Source organism: Aphis gossypii, chromosome X, assembly GCF_020184175.1.
Source record: "Aphis gossypii isolate Hap1 chromosome X, ASM2018417v2, whole genome shotgun sequence".
Taxonomy (NCBI): Eukaryota; Metazoa; Arthropoda; class Insecta; order Hemiptera; family Aphididae; genus Aphis; species Aphis gossypii.
The window spans coordinates 40,308,392-40,326,238 of record NC_065533.1 but is presented as its reverse complement, the minus strand read 5'-3'; the positions used below and the strand labels follow the sequence as shown (position 1 = coordinate 40,326,238).

At 24.9% G+C, this 17,847-nt stretch overlaps 1 protein-coding gene and 1 pseudogene across 2 annotated transcripts; both read right to left on the bottom strand.

Moving 5' to 3' along the window:
* Positions 1-4,485: 4,485 nt before the first annotated feature.
* Positions 4,486-13,912, bottom strand: LOC114127537 (protein FAN-like). Of its 2 annotated transcripts, XM_027991801.2 has the most exons (18): positions 13,498-13,912; positions 12,162-12,356; positions 11,743-11,836; positions 11,570-11,683; positions 11,295-11,477; positions 10,972-11,043; positions 9,038-9,231; positions 8,542-8,704; positions 8,307-8,461; positions 7,185-7,363; positions 6,990-7,121; positions 6,700-6,873; positions 6,329-6,614; positions 6,032-6,262; positions 5,523-5,611; positions 5,312-5,453; positions 4,935-5,044; positions 4,486-4,741 (listed from the first exon to the last, which is right to left on the bottom strand). In XM_027991801.2, exons 1-18 carry the CDS (start codon positions 13,512-13,514, stop codon positions 4,641-4,643), a joined length of 2,631 nt encoding a protein of 876 aa, XP_027847602.2. In that variant the 5' UTR covers positions 13,515-13,912; the 3' UTR covers positions 4,486-4,640. The 2 variants fall into 2 exon arrangements, with proteins under 2 accessions (XP_027847602.2, XP_050062499.1); XM_050206542.1 differs by lacking the exon at positions 13,498-13,912 and having other exon boundaries at positions 11,743-11,831; positions 12,162-12,308.
* Positions 13,913-16,574: 2,662 nt separating this feature from the next.
* On the bottom strand, positions 16,575-17,754 carry LOC114127560 (uncharacterized; annotated as a pseudogene).
* Between the last annotated feature and the right edge of the window lie 93 nt (positions 17,755-17,847).

Here is a 17,847-nt window from a genome sequence, read left to right as displayed (position 1 = left end):
TTGTAGGTACCATTTCTAGTGAAAAACTATTAGCGATTACGACAGTGTACACAGCGCGCAAACTCACGTACGCGTTTCCACGAATCTACCGATATCTGAAATTACAAGTAATATGACGTAATAACTACAGTCACAGTCCACGCAATAACAATAATTATTAAACGACTATAATATAATATAGATAACATTTCCACCGACAACTGCGATCGATTATTCGAACGTATAAAAATAGATTATAAATTATTGGATTATCATTTATCCGTCTTACCGCTTGTGCGATAAACGCAGTACGAGTGAACGATTAAATTCGTTCGTATCTCGACCACAATCATTTCATTCATTTCGTCGAGCGCAGACAATAATAATAATATTAAGTCTATCGCTGTCAATTGTCCAATGTCCAAAGATTAGTTTTGTTATTTTATACTACAATTATTTTGTCAACCGTTCGTACTAACATAATATTGATTTTCTTTTCTATAGTTTTTTTATTTTACTTGTATTTTTTTATTCGCTATAAAAATATGTAATATTTGAAATATATTAACACGTTCAACGCCAGCGTCAACACGCAGTCGACAAATTAGTTATTAACTTAAATGTCTCATATGTTTTTCTGGGATTGTTTGATTGTATTAATTTTCGCTTCTGTCTATTTATGATTACATTACGTATTGAATGGCATATTTGGTTTAAAAATACATCTGTTATTTCTATTTTACCCGGAATGTAAATAGTGAACTAAAGTGATTTTATTATTGTTAATTTAATACCAACATATTATGTACTGAATATTATCATCTATACTAAATAAAATTTAATTAAATCTAGAAGATTTTAATTAAAATGTTATTTATAAGTTATAAGCAAACACATTTATAATATATAGTTTCTTCAATGATATTATACATGTATCTATGCACTATGCAGCAGTTTATCGACAATATAAAATTAAACTATTAATTAAAATAGTATAATATTATTAAATAATATTATTAGTTATAAAGTATAAGAAAATATATGTGTAGGTTCTAAAATGATATACAAGATGAACAGAAATAAATGACAAATAACATAATATTATACTACTATAGTTGACCGGGCGGAAATTTGTTGCGACGACGCGGTAACGAAACGGCATTGAACGTGTTAATACCATGGCGAAAAAATTATGTTCTCTTGATGTAGCTTTTATGATAATGATGTGGGCCCCAATACTAAAAGTTTTAATATAACAAGTAAAACTTTACAAACAGTAAACATTGATTTGTCAACTATTATCACTTTATATGATCCACTAGTGCTGTATTTAAAAGAATTTCGTCATAAATTTATTGATACAATGATTTCTGATTTGACTAAAAGAAAAATTGCTCATGATAAAATTTATAATCAATTTGATTTTTTATTTAATCTTAGGAATCTAAAACCGGATGATATTGAAAAGAAGGCAGATCACTTTCAAAATATTTTATTCAAGAAGCATTGCAATTGAGTTTTATAGTGAATTTTTTTCCCCAAATAAAAACATAGAAAAAAAATTGAACATAGATCAAATACACAACATTTAATGACAATTCTGAGAAATAAAAAGTTGGATAGTTTATTTCCTAATACTGCAATTGCATTAAGATTGTATTATACGTCTTTACCTATATCTAACTGTTCCGCCGAAAGATCGTTTTCGGTCTTAAAAAGGGTCAAGAGCTATTTGCGATCTACTCTTTCAAAAGAAAAATTAAATTAATTTGCTATTCTTAATATTGAAAATGTTTTACTTGAATCTATGTCATGGGATGAATGTATTGACCAATTCGCTAAACAAAAATCAAGAAAAGCGTTTTTATAAAAATATTATAAATAACGAAAATAAAATATTTTTTTTTTTTGAAACTTTGTGGTTTATAATATAGTATATTGTGTGGCAAGGGCGGGAAGTGAGCCATTTCAGTCGCGGGCGTTGTGTGCGGCACGAGCCGTAGGCAAGTGCCGCATTTCGCCCAAGACTGAAATGGCCTTCCCGCGCGAGCCACACATACTATTTTTTGTCACGCCCCTGCGTTCATGAAAAAGGTTATGCAGGGATCTATGCAACAATTATAGACTATTACTAACGCATCGTTCGACGCACTTATATAGGAACAGTGCAAATTAAATATGTTTAATGTTTATGCGTCATGCAAGGAGGTTACTATACATTTAAGATGTAACCAAAAGTTTATGTTTTGTAAGAACCGTGGTAGGTGTACATTTTAGTTTCTGGTTGTGCAGGGGATACCTACGCGCCCGGCGGCCGGCACTTTTGGGGATTTCCTCTTTTCCGCCCGGCACTTTTGGGGAATTCCTCTTTTCCGCCCGGCACTTTTGGGGATTTCCTCTTTTCCGCCGGCACTTTTGGGGAATTCCTCTTTTCCGCCCGGCACTTTTGGGGATTTCCTCTTTTCCGCCGGCACTTTTGGGGATTTCCTCTTTTACTTTGGGGATTTCCACTTTACCGCCCGCTGGACGGAAAAAGGACGCTTTCGAACGCTTCAACCGTGGTCGAAAACCAAACTTTCGGTGCAGGCGTGACAAAAAAATTATTTACTTACATAATTAATCCCAGTATTTTATATATCATTTTAATAAATAAATAAAAATTAAATTAAACCATGGTTACAAAATTGTTATTTTAATAAATGTATATACATTGTTTATTGCTTAGGTATATAGTAATATTAAGAAGATCGTTAACATATTATTTCAATATATTTCTAATATTATTTAATAGATGCCAAATTATAGTAAAACAATGTTATGTTTATAAAAAGTAGTTCTTAATTTTAGGTAGGTTTGCCTCGGGGCGCAAAATATCTTAATCCGGCTCTGAATTGTAAGACCAATAATATTTACAACCCATTTCTATTTCGCTAAGATAATCGCTGTCCAGTTTGTCACCACCTCTCATTTTATTCGACGATTTTTTAAATGAAATTAGGTATCAGTTGACACTGCGTAGACGTGCAGTAGTGTTTTTTTACAGAACCTTCGTCTAACACAGTGATTCTTAACCTTTTTCGAATGACGGAAGTACGGAACACTTAAAATTTTATAAGGTTTTCGCGGAACACATCCATAAAATAAAACAGTAATTATATTAATTTTTTAATATATTAAACAATAAATGGGTAGCATAAAACAGTTTTCAAATTTAATATGTTAGTAAAACATCTTATATCTTCGTGTTTCGTTTTAAAAGTCAAAATATTAGAGAATGAAGCTAGAAATACTAAATAAAAAATTTTTCACTGATTTTAACATTTTTCGGAACACTTATACCAAGTCCACGAAACATCGGTTTAGAACCACTGGTCTAACACCATTCATCCGCTCGATGACTGCCATATCGAAAAGTGCGCACATACGCATTCGCTACCATCATTAGCAAATCACTCCGCTTTTTCGAACTCATATGGCGGCGAATTTCATTTTTTATTTTAGAAAATAAGAATAAAATGTTAGCATTGCGAAAAAAAAATACGTAGACTGACACACAGCCGAACACGCAATCAACTGACAGTAAATAGGAAAGACACATCGTGCGCAATATTATAATTAGAGATATATATTCGTACACGTATATGGAATTTACTGTAAATAAGATAGTAATTCTGATCCAATATAAAAGTATATGATCTCAAATATTACTTCTTAGTGATGGCGAATTGGTCCGGTATCGGCAACTATAAGTAATAAATGGTATAGTTATATACTATATAGTAACGCCTATAATAATGACTTATATAATATCAAATAGTGAAAAAAAAAAGGGAAAATGCAAAACGAAATTGTTAACATCTTGTATGTTAATTACCTATAAACATGTTATTTTAATTATTTTCGTATAGCAAAGAAAACTTTCATCACGGCCCACGGGTACATTTGACCTAAAATGTTTGCCAATTAACGAATTTTTCGTTAATTTTTTATTAATTGTGTATTTTTGAAATAACAGCAGCTGTAATAAAATAGAGACACCAAAGCATATGAGTATATTTATACATTTTATAACAATATTTATTCGTACACAATCCATTTGTTTATTTTTATTAGATTATCTTTCAAAAATAAAGTTTTTCATTGATGATCGAAAATCAGTGAACGAATGATTCGTTTCGACTCCCTGCAGGTTAATAAGTGATTTTAATTCAATTACTGAATGATATAAAATCTTTCAACTGTTCCAACTGGTTTATAAGCTAACCTAGCATTTATAAGTTCTTAATATATGTAAAAACCATAATAAAATATAAAATATATTTGAAATATAGGAATATCAACTAAGTCATAAAAATAATATCTGTTATTGGTTAGTTATAAACGTATATAACTAAAAGTGTTATACACATAAATAAATTGAAAATAATTATATACATATGACATTATTGATATTTGAAACAATATTTCAAATGTATTAATATGTAATTTATAAAATTATACACAACATTCTTCATTAAAATATTTTTTAATTTATTTAAATAAAAAATATATTATATAACCATACATCAACAGATGTTTAAGTATTCCTAAACAACTAGATATAAAAAAATAAAATAAATATTTATTCTTCTTAATTTGTAATAATAGTAATGTTAGAATTTCTAAGTATCAAAAGATGTTTTCCACACATACACATAACGATCTTTACCAGTAGTAGCAATCATACTTCCGTCATTAGAAACATCCATATTTAATAATCCACCTTTAACAAATTAAAAATAATATAATAGTACAATTATTCTAATATAAGTTAAATATAAATATAATTTTAAAAATTAAACTATACGCATTATGCAACTTATAACTATACTTTTTATGTATTTTACTTATTTTTTTATCTATTGGCTATTTCTCAATTACTTTAATTATTCTAAATTCATATAACAACTATTTACCAGAATGTGTTGGAACTTTTTTAATAAGTTCAAATTTTTCCAGGTCCCACAAATACATGTTTCCATCTTCACCACCGACAAAAACATGATATCCATCCCATGCTAATGTTCTATAAAATATAATTTTTAATTTTTTATAATCAAGTTCTGAAATAAGTGAATTTATGTTGTAGTGAATGTTACTATTACATAATCTACATAAAATAAGTCAAAAACAAAATACATACTTCAAAAAAATCAAACTTTATGTACATACAAATATTTTTACAAGACACATATATGTATATCATACATATGTCAAGGATTTGACATATTTTAAAACTTAAAATAACCTTAATGTGTATATTTTCAGTAAATTTATATAAGAAAAAAATTACTTTAATGAGCATTGAAGAGTATTGGTATAGAGTTCTAATCCACTATTAGAATCAAATACTTTGAAACAGCAATCATCAGAACATGAAAGAAGTTTTGAGCAATCACGACTAAAACTCAATTTATTTACACTGTCAGAATGTCCTGTAATACAATTAATTGTAAGTTTACAATAGTTTAATATAACTAATAATTTTTTAAATTTAGTTATACCTGGTATCTGTTGTATAAATGAATAGTCAAGGAAAGACCATAAAAATATTTCACCAACATCAGTTCCAGTTGCCAACAATTTGTTATCCCTATAACATATTATGTGAATTATATTTCAACATTAAAAATTAAAATATTATAATTATAAAGCACACATTGTTGTGATAAATATGTCAATGACTTGGTATAATTAATAATATTGTTTAAATGCCCCAATTTTTTGTAAAAGGTATTACATTTTATTTATTTTTTTGATAAAAATGTATTTCAATCAATTCAAATTTTGGTTACATAACATTTTTGACAGCAAGTTTTGTGTTTAATTTTTTAAAGTATATTTTTACTCATTGTGCAAATATGTATGGATTTTAAATATTCAACAAATAAAAAAGTTTATTATACTTGGGAATTCTTAAATTAATCAGTTCTGATTAAATGCAACACCCTTCCCCAAAATAATATCTCAAATATACTACTAATTTTATTTTTCTAAAGATGATATCACTCACGCAGAAAGAGCTAAACTTGTAACTTTATTTTCATGTTCTAATTCAGCTTTAAGAGAAGTTATCAACTCAATTTTGGTCCATGGTGCTTGTGGAGTCTTCCAAATACGTACAGTACAATCTGAAGAACCAGTAATTAAAAATCCGTTTTTAGACCATGCTAAACAAGATATAGAATCCTCATGAGCTCTAAAGTCATCAGTAATTCGGCAGCAGTCAATATCATAAACAATCCTTTTATATAAAAAAAAAATTATTAAATCATTAAAAATTATGTCCAAAAGAAATAATCATAATTACAAAGATCCATGCATAGTAGCAATCAATGCTGTGGATGTATAAATTGATGGTAAAATTATATCATTAAATTTAACTGGAAAACCCTGTACAACAACATTTCTAATTTGTTTCTGAGTTGATATACAATGAACCTTGAGCATAGCATCATGTCCAACTGACCAAACTGTTTGCATGTCTTCACTAATTTTTACACTAGTAGCTGTATCTCTATGAATAGTTGTAGTAAATAATTTTAATATACTCAAATTATTCCAATTCCAATACTGTTCTATATTTGGTAATAACCCTAATAAAAAATGTTAAATAAATTAAATTATAAAATTGTAAACTAATATTTAATATTAAAATAGTCTAATAAATTACAATATTACCAAACTGTTGGAAATCTTTAATTAATGAACATGTTTTGGGTGGATGTGGCTTTTCAAATATCTGTTTTGGTATTTGACCAAACTCCATAATTTGAACCTCCAATGCATGTCTTTGGTTCCAGTCTCGAACATTGTTTAAATCAACAGCTCCCTCATAACATAAGTAGTAGAACACTAGTAATAAATTATTATTAAAAAAGTTAATAAATTAATTTGAATTTACACGACACTTAAGTTAAACTATTTAAAATATTTTATTATTTAATGTTATTAATTTAAATTAATTATACCATTATTTGCTTTAATTGCTTCTGTTCCATTTTGTTTATAACCAAAAATAAGATCAATCCAATGATGTAAATTATTGGATACATAGTCACTTTCTAAAGCTTGTCTCAATTTAGAAATAAAGTCTACAGGACCTGATAGATATATAAAAAAGGCATTATTTTAATAATTATTAAAAGTATATAAATGTAACTTACTACTTGCCCATTGTGGAAGTTCAACATCACCAACTTTGCGACCATCATGTCTGATTCCAAAATCAATAGCAAATTTATTACTTAAAAAATCACCACTTTGATCAGTGTCATAAAATTCTGGAACTAATTCTTTAAAATCTGACATATTGTTTAACACATTTCTCCAAGCATCTGATATACTTAAAAAAAAGAAAAGATTTTGTAAATATTTATATAATTGTATCTCATAATAATTTGTTTGTCTTAAACCAAGATATTAATCAAAACTTAAATTTCTAACAATTTCACAGACATAAGTTTATTACCCTCTCATGAAAGTAAATAAAAAATATTGATGGCGACAATGTCAAAACATTTAACCTTGGTCTGGATACAACTTAAGATACACACTATATTTTCCATTGTTCATTATGCTTATAAAATATTATAATAGAACCAAAAGCTAAAAACAAATAATTGCAAGATACTGTAATACTGCCTTACTCAGCATGAGAAACGTGACTTGAGAATAAAGAATCACAAGAATAATCTATTTACATCAAAAAAATCAATTCCTTCCATACCAAGTAAAAAGTAGATGTAGTAAATAGTTATGAGTATAAATAAAAGTCTAAATAATAAAAAAAAAAAAAAATGAAAATTATCAACAATTTTTCTTTTTATAAATGTATTAATTTTAAATCACAACAAAAACTTAGTAAATCAATACACTGTGTTTTACTTAAAGGTATAATGTCTATAAAAGTTGTTAGAGATAAATGTATTTTTGATGAGGATTATTCAGTTTGATTTTTAATGAAAAATATCTAGAATGACCACATCTCAACTATTATATATTTGTATGTACTTTGCAGCATTCCTTTAGAAAAACGAAACAACATTCTCAACAAAATAGGAAACAGTTTTGGGTAAATATATGAGTTAATAATTAAGATGTTTAATATTCTTAAAATATTAATGCTAATAAAAAGATGTTAGCTCTGTGATAAAAGTTTCAACTATGTAATAACTTAAATTTTGTTAATAAGAAAAATAATATTTTCATTAACATTCACTCAAAACTAAAATGAGTTCATTTTTAAAGTACTTAAAGAAAGAAAAACATACTATTAAGTAAAATACCTGTTAAACATTCGATCTGGATGATCAAATCTACCATTTTGCAAACACAACATGTATTGAGGATATTTGCGTACTAAATAAAACAAAACAAATCCAGGGGTTGAATAATGAGATCCGTACAAAAATTTTGGTTCATTCATTTCGTTGTATCTATCCTATAAAGTTAAGTACATTAGTTAATAAATAAATGCGCAAATCACACTATATAATTATGCAATATCTATATAATAAAAACCTGGAGTTTTAATAATCTTTCTGGATTCAAGGCACCAATTGGTTTGGTAAGATCACGGAATGTATTTGAGTTACTTAAATCTAAAGTAGATGATGTATAATCTGCTACAACCCATGGAAAAACAGGATATTGAGTTAGATCATTAACAGTCCTATCAGCCAAACTAAAATATAACATATTTATTTATATTAATACACAATAAATTCTTTTGAATAACAATATATTTGATTTGATTTGTAATAAATTAAAATATATGACAGATCTAATAATTATTAAAATAAACATTAATAATAAGAAACAAATAATATATTATGAATGTATAATGCACATAGCTTGAATATAATTTATTAAAATCATATATTTTTTAAAGTACACAATATTATAATTTGGAATTTTAAATTAGATAATCAAAATTTCACTGTAATATACTCATACAATAATTTTGTAAAATTATAATTAAAATATATACACAAAATTATAAAATATTTATAAATACCTATTTAAGTATAGTAAATAATCATAGTTAGATAAAGCACCATTTTGCCATTTTAGTGTCATAATGCATCTTTCATGTTTTTCCATTTTCAATTTTGACTGATTTAATAAATTATCATAAAGATTATCTCGTATTTCAGTATTTTTAAATGTCAAGTACAGCTGTGAATTTAGTTCATATTCAAACTCTAAACCCTGAAATAAAATGCTATTATTATATATTTCTATAAAAATAAAAATATTAACTTTAATGTCCCTATAATTATTCTACATAATTTAAATTCTACAAGCAAAATATGTATTTATAATTATGTTAAATATACATGAAAATTATGTATAATAAAATATTACTTGTGTAACACTGTAACTATAATAAATAAATAATACATTTTCTTGTATTAACAAGACTGGAAAAATTGGTGATTTTTTTAACTCAGTTAACTATTTTTTTTTTATTTTAGTTAAGTCTAAAATCTAATTAATAGACATTACGAACACATCAATTTAGTTAAAAATAAAGTTAACAATTACCGTAAGCTTAATTTGATTTAAATTAATAAGTGAAGTTAATTTAAAAAAGAAATTGTTTTAAATAATTGTTTTTTACTAGTAATTGGTTATTTATGATAAATTAATTTAAATATTATGTAAAGTTTTTAAAACTTATACTATATTTATAGAACTTTATTCATAATTCATTCTCGAGGATTATCAACATTTAAAGTTGAGTGCATTCGAATTTACAGTAATTTTTTAAAAAAAGTTATTTTTAAAATAAATAAAATTAATGAACAATAAAAAAAAAACATGCTACTTTTACTACTTATAAGAGAATATTTATTTTGTATGATGAACTTAATGTTTCTTTTAAAGTTATTAAAATTTAATTAATTTACATACTATAACTAGAGTTAATATTAAAACAAACAATTATTAAGTTAATCAAAGTAACTAAATGATTAGTAGACAAACCAATCAAAGTGATAACTAAGTATTGAATACTAAATAATACTGAAGCAGTGTAATGTGTGGGAAATTAAAAAAACTGTTAAAACGTATAATATACCAATATGATAAATTGTACCTTTCGAATGAAATAAATTGAAATGGCCACAATCCATGATAGTTGTATCAATAACTAATAAGTACTATGATTATAATTTTTGGGTACATATGTCTACAAGGACTATGTATTACACAAATTTCCCTATATAATTAATATGATAAATTAGTTTTTATAAGAACTTAAAACACTTCTTCCTAGTAATTTTTGTTAAAAACATAAAATTATTATCTGTGATAAACAAAAATATTTATCTGCATAATATAACAATTAAAAATTAACTTAATTGAGAGTATTCAATAGAATATTTCAACAGATTTCATCAATTACAATTAAGTAAATATTAAATTATTAGACCTATAATTATTAACTTACTATCAGAAAACATTCTTTTTTATAATATACTTTAGAACTATGTAATTAATTTCTAATTAGTTAGGACATGTATTATAATTTATTAGTTTTGATTTTAAAATACTTTTTTTTCAATTTTTATATGTGTACATACTCGTATATGAAATAGTTAACTAATATATTATTGAATTTGCCTTGCGATAAAGATTAGGCTGAAAACTATAGATATACATATAGCTGTTTACCAAAAAATGTATGGTGAAGATTTCAGTAATATATTTTCCTTTAATAAAATGCCTTGGTTATGAAATTAAATAAATAGAAAGAGACAATTATTATAATTAAACGAATTAATTGTTAGTAATTTAATAAAATAATTTTTTAAAAGTATTATCTTAAAAATAAGATTGGTAAGTGTAAAATTATGCCATGTTAAGTCAAGCTGCTGCTGAAAAAAATAAATATTATTACAATACTATAAAAAAACTATTTATTAATTCAAATGTATTAATACTTACAACTTGTTGTAACAGAAATCTTCTTTTAATGATTCGCTTTATTTCGGATAACTCAATTTTTAAATATAAAGTCTAAAATCATAAAAATATTTATAATTGTGTATCTTAATATAATAAAATTAATATTAAGATTATATAGAAGTGTAAAATTAAAATTTAATGTATACAATGTTTTAATAGTATTCAACATACTGTACTTTAAAACATAAATTAGGTAATTCACTAAAATCATATTATTTTATCAAAAATTAGTTTTAAATAGATATTAAGTAATCTATATATATATATATAATAAATGGTAAAAACATATAAATTGAACTTACTACTTCATTATTATTGAAAGGTTGGAAATACACATGTAAACTAGTCAATACTATTCTTCCGGAATTTATACTAAGAGGTGTTATTTTCTGACCTACTTCTTCCATTATTATATTTTCACCCAATTCTAACCATGTTGGATCAAATTTGATAAGCGTTTGTCTACCATACGCTATTGCTGCAGCCTAATAATATTCAATAAAATCACATTGGATATTAAATAATATAATTAATTAATTTAATAACATTAAAAATGTATTTTAAATTGTTTATTCACCATATGTCTATGTTCTGCAGTTTGTAAAGAAGAAGCTCTGTGTAGTTGTAATATAAGAGATAAGCAATCCTCCACTCGAGCATATTTTAAATCAATTCTGAATAATGATAATTCCTAGAAAATGTTAATGTTTAAATATAAAATGCACTCAATATTAACATATAAATACATACATTAATAAACTTGTAAGGTTCTAATACATTATGATCTAACATTTCAATGTACTGTTTGCATATTATATTCAGTATATTTGAATCTTCATCTGAACTAATAATATGAAACAAAAATGATAAATATAACATTAAAAAATATATAAATACATATCCTATAAACATTTGGTTTTATAATAGATAGTTACTAATCAACTTGAATTGTTGTTTTCCTAATAATTGTATTACTTATCTAAAGACCAATACAATACTACTTATTTTAATAGTGACAACATCAATTGGTGTTGAATATAATTTTGTTTTACTCTTAGTTTTATTAAAACAATTATAAATGAAAACACTTTTTAAATGTTATACCAAATACTAAATAACTTTTTAAAAAAGTATTATTTATTTAACTAAGTGTTCAGTCTCTTACAAACCTCTTAGTAATAGATCCACATTGTGTAAACGGTATCTTTAAAATAGGTTTATGATAATCTTTTGGATCGAAAACTAATGACAATGAACACACTTTAAGTCTTCCATTAAGCCATGTATCATTCTTGGTAATTGATATTGAAGCAATGTAATCTTCAAAGTAGTACTCTCCCGGTTCCAATAACAGTAATGAAAATCTATTAAAATATGCATTAATTAGTTAAATTTTGATAAATGAAGTATATACATTCATTCCAATCATATATTAACCTTCAAACTTAAAAATTAAGTTTTAATTATTTAAAATATATGAATATTAAATGTTTTAAATAAATCAATAATGAAATGTGTATCAATTTATAACCTAACCATTAAAAAATAATATACTTAAAAATGCTAACAAATCTATAATCTTTAATTTAAATTTGGGTACTTATGGGTTATAGTGACTACCGCACTTTTTCGGTGGAATAAGTAGTTGTGAATTACAGCAGAAATTCTTAATCAGCATTCTGCTATTTTGATGTCTGAAATACATCAAAACATAGAGAAAGGGACGATTTACTCTGATTGCTGGCGGATATATAACGCAATACAAAACAATGGAATTTCACAGTGAATCATTCTTACGATTTTGAAGATTCAGGTAAATATGCTCACACACAAAATATAGAAAGACTTTGAGGATCAGAGACAACAAGCGTCATAAAGGTAGAGTAAGACATCCTCCTATTTAGCGAAATTTATGTGGAGGAATACTCATAATAAAGACCAGTTCATTGTATTTCAAAACTTTGTCCACCACAAATTGATTATTTAACTGTTAAAACTGATTAAATTAACATGATAAATAATAACTTAGTTAAGTACCTATTTTATAAATTGTACGTATTATAAAAACATGCATTGCAGCATAAGTTTAGTACCAAGGTAGTCGCGATAACTCATAAGTACCTAAATTTGTAATCTTTATATGAATTCTTATTGAAATTTGATTGTTTATTTTATGAATATATAATTGTGGTCTATGGATGAATAATGAATGAAGACAAAATTATGAAATTGAAGGCACAGTAACAATTTATTGAACAAAGTTTCAATAATGTTTGATTCTGTTTTTTCTTTTTAACTGACTAGTTACTAATAAGTAAAGAATAGTTATTGAGGTCTGGAACATTACTATCTGTCTTGTATAGCCTTAAACAAGTAGACCACTAATACAATTCTAGCTAATTGTTTATTTTTCTGCAAAGAAGAATCTTTTGCATCCAAATCTTTGTTGTCTTTCTTGTACCTTTACTATCCTTAATTATTTAATACATCATTTTCAATAATTACCTTTCCTTATTTTCCATGGTAAAGTGTAGAAAACCAAACACAAGTTGTATTCTAATGTATTATAATGTACATCTGAGTATCTGACAATGCATATTATTATTTTTTGATGATTTTTTGAGGCGTAAGTTATACAATAATTAGGAACTCAATAATTACTTAAAATTAATTTTTACTCTCAGTAAAATACGAGTATAAATATTATACTTCAACTATCACAGACATTATGAAACACGATACATAAAAACTACTATATTATTACGTATACTAATTATAATTTAATATTAATTATAGTTTACTATACCGATTACCATGATAAAATAAATATTAAATAATTATATCTATTTTGTCATGCCGTTGCGGCGATTACTTACTACTACAAACTAACTAAGGTCTAAGATCATCATAAATATATTAAAATGTTTTCTTATAAGATAATATATTTATCACTTTCCAATGTCTTATCTCTAAGGATAACAAATAAATCATAAAAAAAATTAAAGTATTATAATATTACAATCATTATTGTTCTTGGAAACTGCGTATTAATTAAATTTTTTGTATTTACTTTAATAAAGGTACATAAATTAATTTTAACTGTTGCTTTGGACAATATTGATATTATTACGTTTTCCACCATTCGGCACCTTAGATACTTTTGTCACTAATAAATAATATAGTTTATATTTTATTCGTGAGTAACTTCAGTGCACACTGAATTTATATTACCTAGGTATCTACATTTGAAGTTCAATTAAACATAAAACATTTTAATGAAGATAAATCTGCAGATATTCCTATTTTTTAAAAACAAACAGGTCTTATAAAGAGATCTTTCATAACAGAATAAATACATTTTTATAAATGCAACGGGACTACGGGAGACATTTTCCTAATGTCGTTTTTACTCCCAGTATAGATAGTTGTATCAATTCGACTACTCGAGCCTAGAAAACACAATTTTTTTATTTTTATGCTAATATAGAATAGATGGAAATTTTAAAATATGAAAAAAAGTCACTTGAAGAATGATTTAAATTTTAAAATACATATACCTAATACATAATACATTAAATCATTAACTGGTTAAGAGTAAAAATTCCAGTTTTAAATTTTTTTTTTCGTTTTCTTATTCTTTTGAAAAGTAGTTGGAATTTTTTACTTCTGACTGAAGTATCAATTAGATCCAATTTATAACCCGGAGTGGCGTAAATTGACCTCGATTTCTGATGGTAAAGAAATATTTTGATTTCTAACCTACTAATACTAACTTTATTTAAAAATTTCCACCTAATAAACATTATAATATAACATTAAAAGAAAAATTACAAACAATTTTTTTTTAAATCTAGTCGTCATCTTCTTTTAAAATATATAGCACTAAATATAGATTAAATATAGTACCTAAGTATATTTAATCAATGATCAAATTATTCAAATTTTTCAAATTCATCAATTACTAATATATAATATTATAATTTTATTTATATTACTATCGTCGAAAAAATGTTTAACAAATTGTAAACCTAGAGAGCCTATATAATAATAATATATTAATATAATATATTTATTATATAGGCTCTCTATGTAAACCTATTAGAAGTAGGATGTAGATGTAGATGTACGATACAGATACAAAACGACACTTGCACGAAAATTATTTTTTTTTACATACTTGTAATTTGTAAAACATAATTTTAAACATATGTATACTTTTGAAATTCGAAATTATAGGTAGGTACCTATAAAATTTTTTATGATTTTCTGGTAGACGGTTGTGCAATAATATGAACTTGCACTACCACATTTGAAATGGTGATGCGATTGCTATATATTTGCACCACCCATTTTACGCCACTACCTAAACCACTCCCTCAAAGTTAAAAATCCAATCTTTACAATTTTATTCTGAAAACTGTTGTAACTAATTGTTTGCGTTATGAGAAACAACAAGTAAAACAAACACAGTTATCTTTTAGATAAAAATAAAAATTGCTTGTCCCATACCTACCTAGTTAGTTTTATAAAATGATCATCATCTAAGTAATCAAACAATTAAAGTGAAAATTATTTATCCACATATCTAGTTTTTTTAAATTAATTTTTAAAAATATCAAGTCAACAGTATTTTGTATTTTTAAAATTGTAAATACAAATATCTATGGTTAGTCTTAATGTTTTAGCATATTAAAAAAAGAAGAGTAAGGTAACATGGTAAAAATAATCCTAACAAGACACAAATTAGAGTTGGCACGTAATTTTATATTTTTATGTTAAAAAGAATTTACTTTTGTACGATTTAGTGTATATGATAATAAAATAGTCCGTAATTTATTCTGTATAATTTTTGGTTTACTTATACACTCGGTAAACTAAACAACCTCCATGCTTCATCGGTACCGTACCTCCACTGCTGTCTGAAGTGAAGAAACAAGCAACAAAATATTTCAAAACAATACGGATGGCGCGGATTGTTTAACAAACTATAGTGAAGCATATTATGCAGTGCAACGCCACTACACTACATTCGGGCAATAAAATATGTATTGTAAAACAAAAACTAACATATTTTTTATACCTATGTAATATTTTGTTTATAACAGTCTAAAAACAAAAAAAATAATATTACGTATGTCGTATTGTATAGGTATTTATTTACAGTTTTCGTGTTCAGTTACCTCGCCAATTAGATATAGAGAAAAATATCCAAAAAATATTCGATCCAAACCACAATGTGGATAAGAAAAATATTTTATTCGAACAGTAAAAATAATTTTTTTTTTTTGTTGAATATATTTCAAAAATAATAATATTATCATACTTAAATAATAAATAGAGATTTTTAAATACCTATTTGTTTTTGTATTACATGAATCATGAATGATAAGTGTTAAGAAATTTGAATATACCATTATTCTGATAAATAACTAATGTCTATCACAAGAAGTTAAGAAAGATTCTAATGATTTAATTTTTTTAACATTTATTTATCTCTATAATACTTTTAGCATAATAGGTAGGTATTTTGTTAATAAATGTAATATTGATCAAATTTAAATTATTAATTATTAAATATTAAGTTTAAAAAAAAACCCTTTAGTATATTTCCTTATACTTGTATACGAGAAACAAAAATTTCAAAAAAATATATCAATATAAATCAAAATAATCAGACCTAACTACAAAGTTAATGAACAATTTAACAACATTGACAATGTTTACAATGTTTAAAGCACCAGTGTTTGTCACTTTCTTTGTTGAAGTTGCAATAATTAGAATTACAATATGCACAAAGCTCACCTTGATGGAAAATTGATGATTTAATTTTACTTTGGGTTTTTCAGTTGGTAAATTAGTACTTGTTTTATTTTTAATTTTTGTAATGTCAGTAATTCTTCTTTTTATCGTATCAAATAATTTATCTAAATACATTTATAATGCAGACAAATAATGAGTTAGGTATTTAAAGTTTACAATAATTAATGAGGTATGTTTGTAATAAACACCTACATATTTAAAATTAAAGAAAATTTAAACATATTTACTTAAATTGTCTGTTTGGGAATCATTGTGTTTTGTATTTTGTAATTCATGTTTTGGTTCATTTTTATGGTTTTGTGGTGATATGGTGGTAGCAAATACCATTACATTGCTAAAACAAAATTGTTTCAATAATTTATGGGTACTAATTTAATAATAATTTATTTTGTCTACTGTTCTTGTGATTTATCGCTGTTTTTAACTTGTAAATTGTTGTTCAATAGATAATCTCCTGTATATTTCTGTTCTTTATTATCTTTCATACTTAGTAAAGTTTTTTCAACAAAATCATTAAACATTTCTGTAAAAGTATTGTTAATTATTTTGAATAAATTTTGTTATTGACATATTAAATTTTGAATATTTAATTTAAAAAATGTTTAATACCATGTTAATTAATATTTAATTTATTATTTACCCATTTCTTTTGTGAGTGATTCAGCTGGTAAATAATGATTGTTTTTTATGGGTGTATTTGATTTAGAAAGTTGATTCCTATATTTATGGAGAAAATCATACTTTGATAGAAAAACTTAACTATTGTTTTATTTTTCTAGTACTTACATGATAGAAGAAGTTTGTAATCTTAAATTTGATAAATGATCATAGTTTAATATTCGAAACATTGAGCAGTATAAAGAAGGCAGAGTCAACATTATTATAAAAAAATGTTTGTTTTTCATATTTATATTTCAATAATCATTTAAATAAAAATGAATTACCTAACAAATAATAAATATTAGTTTAAATAACTTAGTTACGTTTATAAATAAATTACTTAAAGCCATAATACAATAACCAATTAAATATTTA